Here is an 8,135-nt window from a genome sequence, read left to right as displayed (position 1 = left end):
TCGGTGGCCATTGGCTGTTGAAGATGAAGACGAGATGGAGGCGAGATCGGTGGTCCACTAGGTGGTGTGGTCCACTAGGTGGTTGATTACGTTAGGAATTCAAGTCAAGTCAAGTCAAGACACAGCTGCCCCGCATTTTGAAGAGCTCGCCAGACGCGAAGAGGATGCCGGCTGCAAGTACCGCTCTGTGTGATGGAAACTTTTTCAATTGCCTCTGCTATCACGCACCCAGTATATAACAAGCTGTGCATCGATCATATTGTGCTCAGTGTGCGAGCGATCCTATCTGCGAAATTTTCGGAAAGAAAATTGATGGTGGCGGCGTTGTAGCGTAAATTTCTCATCGCAGTCATAGTGAGAGCATTAGCTTGTCCCACACGGATCATTGATTTGACGAGCAAGCAGAGGTAATTAATGATATGCAGCGGTTTCTGGATGTTTCGCAGTAGCTAACAAGCATTATAATCACCAAAACTACGAAAATTTCTGCAGATATGCGAGTGCTGCAGTAGAGTGAAGTCGAAGTACCTTAACATTATTCTATCACAGGGGTCGTTCCATTACGCAGGTGGGGAGGTTACTCTATATTTTGCGTATGATTAACAGCTTCTGTGGCTCGTAAATGACTTGGACCAGAACCGGGCTCGAAGAGACCAAAACAAGGCCCCTTGAACTCAGCCACAAAGAGCCTACTGTTATGACTTGAGCTCACTTCCTCTTTCAGGCTCTTTTGATAATGGGTCCTGTTTTAGGATCTTCTATCCCTATATTGGGACCAGGCCTTAGCAAAATTAAAGTATATCTATCTTTATCAATTACTCTGCTTAATTAATCTTGTTCTCACTATAACTAATATATAAACCATATTCTGTCTAGCATAAAACATGACAACTTTGAGAAGCCCTCTCAGTAAGAGTTCCCCAGAGATCGCTTTCCCCTCATACGACCCACCGCCATATTCAGAACATTACCAAGATGGATCCCCAATCGCGATAGAAAGCCGAATCACCCAAAAGACTTTCCAAGAAATCTTATATGAACTTCTAATCTTCGATTCTCAAATAAGCCCCAAGTTTTCGACCGCAGATGCTACATACAGTTATACTTGTGGTAATCTGGACTGCAACTTCACCTGTGGAGTTCCACATCTGATGATTGTAGTACGTGTAAAGGGGCAAATTGACGACCAGATCGGAATCATATTGCGTTCTACTAAATGGTCAACTTATAATATATTAAGACCCGATCAAGGTGATACATACAGTTTCAAAGCATGGAGAAATTCAAGATTTTTCATAATTCGAAGAATGTTGCTATGTCTTCAAGTATATAATAAGTATAGAGACATGAACCGGGTTGCACGGATTGCGGCGAGGCCTTTTCAAGCGCATGTGATCGGGTATATCATGGGGAAAGTTTTGAACGTGCAGAAAGCGTTGTTCATGGATAATCTATACAGACTGAGATCCCAGCACGGGAAAGAGACTGATCCTCTTTCATCAAAGGGGTTTTATTTGCAATTTTAATAGAATATGATTTAAATCTGGGCATATAAAATTACACATTTCAGGCACGTAAATGCGCAATTAAGCTTATCATAAATTAGTACCTGGGAAGGAGAATAGCTGTAATTATAATATAAATAAAGCAACAAAAGTCAATATATCTGGGGAACAGGCGTTTGCGAGACCATCGGAGTTTAATTATGGCTCGCTGCGCCAGGTGTTGCATACTTCGAAATTGGAGGCAACCAAGAGTCGACTGATATGCCCTGTTCAAACGCCATAAAAGTCGAGGATAGATATCCTTTCTCAAGTCCATAATTTGGCCATGCAAAAAAAGAGTATCTCTGATCCGTTTCTCACCTGCCGCTGTCTTAATCATAGTGCGAACATGTCTGCATAATATATATATTCTCTGAATATGTTTCAGAGGCCATGACCTATACCCCCAATTTAATTTCCCAATGGGATGCATTCCTGGAAGTGCGAATTATGGGCTGGCAAGGGCAATCTGAATCTGAGGTCTTGTGTCCAAGCGCTGCAGCTGTCTTAGCCACAATTTGGGTGATTGATCAGATTAAATGTCTTTATTCTGATATCATATTTGATTCCAAAGTCATGCTCCTTTCTCATTAGTAATTAGTGCTTATAAGCTGTCTAAGAGTATTTACCTGTGCCAGTCTAAAACCTAGGTTCAGTACGCGTTCGGCGCGCATTCTTACTGTAGATGCATGCTCAATATTTCTTTCCTCATCGTCCAATTCGCTGCTCTTGAATAAATCTGCGGGGAAGTAGTTTTGCGCCCAAACCTGTCCCCGGATGAGATGATCTTCTGGTAGCGGTATCGAATCTTCCCCTCGAATAAAAGTCTTAGTTTCATACCGGGCATCTGCGGAATCAGAGCGGGCTAATATATTGAGGAATGAGCAGAGCTCTCCCAGAGGAACCCTAGCAAGTATGGTCTTAACGATATACGATGACTTGATTCGGGAGTCGAGAGACTTCAGTTGGATGAGAGAGAGCAAGAATGCGAGGAGAATGTGCACAAACGGGAGCACGTTCTCATCGCCCAGTCGTCGCAGCACCGAGGTTACGACAGAAGTATAGAACTTGAGCGCATGTTCGAAAGCAATTTTTGATTCCGAATCGACAGTCGTCGGCACATTAAGGTTTTCCATGACAGTATCTCCATCAGATTGAGCATGTTGTGGATCAAAAGAAGCTGACTGATCCGCTTGCGACTTATCACGAGCTTGCTGTGCAAGTTGGTGAAATCCAAGTTCAAAGACGCGCCGTAACGGAGAATCATTTCCGTAGTCGAAGAGGGCGCCAAGGAGGGATACGATGACCCAAACTCCTTGCACTCGCCACTCAGCCGTCACGCGGCCGATATGCTGATCAAGAAGCTCGATAAAGCCGTCATGAAAGTGTTTAAAGTCGTCCAGATGCTCCTTAGTGAAGAGGATGGCGCTAGCTTTAATGAAACTAGTGTCTAATTGGGATGTATGACTCGACGCTGCATCTGACCGTCCAAGTATGGGCTTGAACAGTGTTAGGATAGTCTCCCTTGCGGGGTTGAAAATTTGCACAGAGATCAGTGACCGCGAGTAGAGGAACAGTTGCTGCAGTGCGTTTGGTCGAGCAAGAATCGCCAGATGATGGTACAGACGACCAACCTCAGGAGATCTGTCTGCCGCCTTTGTGTACCAGAAGCGCGACACATTAGCCCAATTTTCATGGTCTCTTACATTTCCATTATCAATAGCCATACGATAGCGGCCCAAGTCGCCAAGGCATTCAATCCACGTATTCTTGAATGCCGGCACTGTCTCATATAAAAGACTTATCATCTGGTATGCCGTATAGATGAAGTTAATCATGAACTCCAGCGAATCAGGCAGTTGATACCTGAGGAGTTCAAGAAAGGAATGGATGCCATATTTCCACATACGAGCTGGCATAGAATACTTCGAAGCGAGTCTGCGTATTGCCCACGAGGCTGAGGGATGTTGGGAAGCCAAGAAGAAGTCATGGTGTTCGTGGAGCAAAGTACGATGAAGGGCAATGAGAGCCTGCCAGTGGTTATTGCGGATAATATATTGGCCGTCATGCATAGCGACAACTTGTGCTCTATCCACGTGGATACACTTGGACTCAATCATAGTGAGCCCAGTATATATCCACTTAACTTCCGCAGCCAACTGCTCTTGGGAGATTCGTCTGCTCTCTGGCTGCGGCATCATCTCAGGCCAACGGGCGTCGCTCATGCCTCGCTCTTGATTGCCTTGAGCAGGCTGAGCCGAGCTTGCAACAACTGGTAGTGTTTGTTGCTCACTTCCACTGGGCTGGGCGGTTCTTAAAGACAACTTTGTCTGAGCCGGGGGCGCCTTTGGATTTGAGTCAGCTAAGGGGTTGACAAGTTCTCTCGTTGGTTCGCCATTGGGGCGCCAGTTAGAAGTAAATGTTGGGGCATGGCCGACTTGGCTAGCCCACTCGTTCGGATTTTGACTTTCCGAGCCGATGGATCGATCTCTTCTCCAGGATAGCCCTTCGCCTTGATGCTGTTGTTGTGGTCGCTTCTTAGGTTTCTTAGGTTTCTTAAGTTCCTTCGGCCTTGGGCTGGAATCTAAGGACAGACGCTCAAGCGCTTCTGACTTGCCCTTGTCCCCATTCCCAAAGTCCACCACAGATCTATAGGAATGGAATCAGACATTGCCATGAGAATATAACTTGGTCAAATCTACTCACCGCGCCGTTCTGCTCTCAGACTCGACATTCGCTCTCCTAGTATTGACATCAAAGTTAGACTTTGCTTCTTTCCGCGGTCCCTCGTCATTGTGGGTTGATTGTAGGACACTGGTATATCTTGATATTAAATCCATGACCTAGCTATAGATAGCCAAGCTAAATAGAAATACTGATAAGCTCCTTAATTTCCACTTAAGAGTGCTTTGTGTTATGAACCGCAGGGGTGGGAGGTTTGCCAGAGCTGTCTGGTTGCTGAATTCGCGAGGTAGCTGGAATTGGTTGTGTGTTGAGTCTGCTTGGAATCTAGAGAGGAATGACTGGCCTTGAGGATATGTCTAGGAAAGCAGAGAAAGCACAATGAGAGAAAAAACTGCCCAAATAAATAACAGGGAGAACTGCGGCCTCAACGCTTTCCGCGCACCGTCCCGCCATTAGGTAGCAACGCACCTGATTCGCACTCCAAGCAGGCAACCCGGTGGCTGTAGCGCTGGAGCGCATCGAATGGTATGCCAAAGTTGTAAGCAAATCTCGGCCAGCCAGGTGGATCGAAAAGGATACTTGTATGGCTTGGGCCTGCGTCAACCCTGCATCAAAGTTCGTCTCGCGGTTATTTTGCAAAACGACTCTAAAAGTGAGTTGGTTTCAAATTTACGCAAGCAATTTACGCAAGCAACAAGGTACCTCCGCAAGCAGCAGTCGGAGCCCCTAGTTTCTTGTCAATGAATGGCCAGTAAATTCAAGTGCACGATGACTCCGTATCTCGCCATGAAACGCTTCTACAGGCTTCATTTCTGTCATAGATTCCACATCAGGAAGAGACAGAGAGCAACCTATGATTACATAGCTTTGTCTTTTGCTTATGAAATACTCAAATTCGCTTTTTAATCTTTATTGAGGTTCAATCTTCATCTGTCTTATCTTTCTATTAGCTTGAACTATCCTACCTTATCCCTTTTTTCCCCATATTCGGCCTTGAAACCGAATATCCCTATAAATATTATATTCGCTACCTCCAATATTCTTTACAGTAACTACTCTAAGTGCTTCGAATATTCTATTGGTGTTCTAAGTTGTGGTTAAGATCTAAAATCTGAAAGTTGGAAAGCAAACCAGGCGCTAATATGGCCTATTTATCCAATACCAGCAAACGTGAAGGACTTTGGAATTCTTTACTTAAGACTAAGGGTTGAAGTAGTTATCTTACCAACGCTACTGATGATCAGGGCATGGGCCGCTCTCTGTGAATTGTCCATGTACCTCGAGATCGTGAACATGAGCACTTCCTTGTGATACTCTGAAGAGACGTAGAATGTTCAACGAGGTATCACCATGCATTCTCATACGGGATTACTGACGGCAACTAAGGCTTGGTCAATTACTGAACTTTAGCCCTGCAAATGATTGATCCGACCTAGGCACCACAAAACCACCAAGCTGTCACTGTCTAGTTTATTGAGAGAGCAAACCCAATACTTCTAATTCTCCGATGAATGAGCAAGTGCGAATGGATAGATTATAACCGAACATTCACGACACACTTGACGGAATTAACCTAGAGAAGCACTCCCTGGCATCTGATACCTCGTGTGATGATCATTCGCATGGCTGGCCCGAGACTCCCGTGGACATGCAATTTGTGCTTTTCTCGGTGAAAACCCCTCAATTACTGGGTTGATCAGATCATTCTCTTCTCCGTCCGCCATAATACCTCCTGAAACCATCAAGTATAGCGAGACGGCCGAAGCAAAGTGGGTTGCGGGCTTGAACGGCTGCTGCTGGATAGGTACATGTTCTCCATGTGTGATGTAAATGGGCGCAAAATTATGTCCGCAGCTTAGTTGCGACATCCCAAGAAGTGCTCTGCCTTGGTCAGTAGAATGTCAGATAACTCGACAGAAAGCCCTTACCAATCCAACTTCCAAATCCTTCTTCAGGTTGCCTTGGTACTTCAAGAATTTTCTCGACGGTCCTTGGCTTAACATTATTTGTATGACCTGAAATGAACTGGACGCTTCAGAGACAGTGACGGCCTCTGGTTGGCATCCCCATTCCAACAGATCATATAAGTCAGCCTCTAATTGTCTCAAATAGGCAAAGATGTTAGAATTTGTTAGCTCCCTTCCCTGTATGCCCACCACCGCACAAGTCATCCCTGAAAGGGCGATAACAACATTTGGATCAAGCGTAAGGAATGAGTTCTTTACGAATCTGCAAAACTCGGTATGACACAAATGAAAGTTATGTGCCGAAGCCCTCGCAAGATAGTATAATGTCATGCTAGCAAATGTCTGAAATCCTAGTTGGGCTGTTATTTGTAACAACGTGTCTTCATGAGCTCCCTTTCCGCGGTGCAGGGATGCATATTGGGCCTTCTCTTTGTTGGTTAAAAAGAGAATCTCCCCCAGATTAATGTTCTTTTTCGCAGGAATGTTATAATTATTGGGCAAGTTCTCGGGAGGTGTTGAAAAATAATGCGGTGGCGTCTCACTTTCATCGTCGTCATCATGGCCCTTTTTGTGGAGCACGCGTGTCCAGCTGTATTTTCCTAGCGCATTCGTTTCTTCCTCGTTGTCCTGCAAGTGACCTCTTAGTGCAGGTTGAGAGATCTCATCATGATTCGGAGGAAAATGGCGTGGAAATAGTTGCAAGTATAAGGAGCGAATCCTTACAAACAGATTTGAATGCATGCTGCACAAATAACGCGGTGGCAGTGGAAGAGTTAAATGTGCCCTGTTACGCTGCGGAGAGCGGTATATTTATATACGCGTAGATATACTCTTGAGGCAGTATTTATTCATCCTACGCTATTTCGCAGCCGGATTCGTAACAAAGATCTCGGGATGTCTTTTCGATTCATACGGCCAGCCATCGCACGCCAAGTACGGTTACTAAAATTTACGAGCTTAATAACAGGAGCCACAACAAGACTTTGAGCTAGGGGAAAGCGATCAATCGCAACTCAACAAGAGGCTGAAGGATAAAACTACATGGCAATCACGACGCATGCAGTTACCTCGCAAGGCTTTGCCGCCCCGCCGTTTCCGATGTTGCCGGATGATGAAAATGCAACTAAATTAATCGGGCGTGCAGCCGTTTTCAATCGGAGCATGTCGAGTCCAGCGTCAATGACCCTCCGCCTCAGGGTGAAGTTGATCAGTCGTTGATATGTTTCCCTGCCGTGGCTGCATGCGCCAGACGCCACCAGATTTTCCGAGGGGTGATGCGAAAGTGGCCCAATCAGAATCATCTCCAGATAACATTGATGTTATCCGGAGATGATTCTGATTGGCTTACGAACCGAAGGTGTCAAAGTGGTAGGAACAGGATTGCGAAAAACGGGCAAGAGAGAAGGCGACCGATGATTGGCGTGCTGCACGCTCATCACATCTCACCCTTTTGCTTTGCCTTGCCCCTTGCCTTGCCTTGCCCCTTGCCTTGCCTTGCCTTGCCATGCCTTGCTTTGTTTGGACTTTTTGTATTGAACATTGGGTGACTGAAGGGGAAAACTTTGTAAAGGTTGTTCACATGGCATCTCAATGCATATTAGTCACCAGCTCCGACATTTCCATCCACTGGGCGTTTACCCAGGACGGCTCGCTGTTGCTCAATGTCGGCTGGCTCCCTGGAACTGAATATCGCGCTTGGTCGTTGAACGCGCACAGCAGCTCAAATCTTTCTTTCTCTCAGCCAAAATCGACCGTGGTTCACCCTGCTGACATACCTACTTCCACTACAAGTGCGACGGGCAGTGATCGCGATGGGGCTAACCTTAACCGCGCTGCCGACAACAGCGAAGCCACCGCTTCCAGCGAAGTCCGTCGAGCCAACAACCGTTTGAACGGATCCTTCAACCCCTTCGTCTCTACGATCGCCGCCGAGAGAGAG

The 8,135-nt window shown here is 45.9% G+C and overlaps 3 protein-coding genes across 4 annotated transcripts; 1 reads left to right on the top strand and 2 right to left on the bottom strand.

Moving 5' to 3' along the window:
* Positions 1–227: 227 nt before the first annotated feature.
* Positions 228–1,582, top strand: PV09_09810 (uncharacterized protein). Its single transcript, XM_016363953.1, has 2 exons — positions 228–796; positions 877–1,582. Exon 2 carries the CDS (start codon positions 885–887, stop codon positions 1,524–1,526), a length of 642 nt encoding a protein of 213 aa, XP_016208222.1. The 5' UTR covers positions 228–796; positions 877–884; the 3' UTR covers positions 1,527–1,582.
* An 18-nt stretch (positions 1,583–1,600) lies between these two features.
* PV09_09809 (uncharacterized protein) lies at positions 1,601–4,782 on the bottom strand. The gene is made up of 3 exons (XM_016363952.1): positions 4,251–4,782; positions 2,174–4,193; positions 1,601–2,126 (listed from the first exon to the last, which is right to left on the bottom strand). The coding sequence occupies exons 1-3, from the start codon at positions 4,382–4,384 to the stop codon at positions 2,052–2,054; spliced, it is 2,229 nt and encodes a 742-aa protein (XP_016208221.1). The 5' UTR covers positions 4,385–4,782; the 3' UTR covers positions 1,601–2,051.
* A 768-nt stretch (positions 4,783–5,550) lies between these two features.
* On the bottom strand, positions 5,551–7,402 carry PV09_09808. Of its 2 annotated transcripts, XM_016363951.1 has the most exons (3): positions 6,920–7,402; positions 6,158–6,823; positions 5,551–6,110 (listed from the first exon to the last, which is right to left on the bottom strand). In XM_016363951.1, the coding sequence occupies exons 1-3, from the start codon at positions 6,935–6,937 to the stop codon at positions 6,072–6,074; spliced, it is 723 nt and encodes a 240-aa protein (XP_016208220.1). In that variant the 5' UTR covers positions 6,938–7,402; the 3' UTR covers positions 5,551–6,071. The 2 variants fall into 2 exon arrangements, with proteins under 2 accessions (XP_016208220.1, XP_016208219.1); XM_016363950.1 differs by having other exon boundaries at positions 6,158–7,402.
* Positions 7,403–8,135: the final 733 nt, after the last annotated feature.

The sequence above is a fragment of the Verruconis gallopava genome, assembly GCF_000836295.1.
Source record: "Verruconis gallopava strain CBS 43764 unplaced genomic scaffold supercont1.211, whole genome shotgun sequence".
Taxonomy (NCBI): Eukaryota; Fungi; Ascomycota; class Dothideomycetes; order Venturiales; family Sympoventuriaceae; genus Verruconis; species Verruconis gallopava.
This window is presented reverse-complemented; position numbering and strand designations above follow the sequence as displayed.

Bases quoted from the DNA above. Each gene is read 5' to 3' on its own strand.
- PV09_09808 (XM_016363950.1), bottom strand. From the start codon at position 6,937: ATGCATTCAAATCTGTTTGTAAGGATTCGCTCCTTATACTTGCAACTA. The intron at 6,111-6,157 runs GTAAGGGCTTTC...TGACCAAGGCAG, and splicing joins AGGATTTGGAAGTTGGATTG to AGCACTTCTTGGGATGTCGC.
- PV09_09809 (XM_016363952.1), bottom strand. From the start codon at position 4,384: ATGGATTTAATATCAAGATATACCAGTGTCCTACAATCAACCCACAAT. The intron at 4,194-4,250 runs GTGAGTAGATTT...CCATTCCTATAG, and splicing joins TCTGAGAGCAGAACGGCGCG to ATCTGTGGTGGACTTTGGGA. The intron at 2,127-2,173 runs GTAAATACTCTT...CTAATGAGAAAG, and splicing joins TAGGTTTTAGACTGGCACAG to GAGCATGACTTTGGAATCAA.
- PV09_09810 (XM_016363953.1), top strand. From the start codon at position 885: ATGACAACTTTGAGAAGCCCTCTCAGTAAGAGTTCCCCAGAGATCGCT.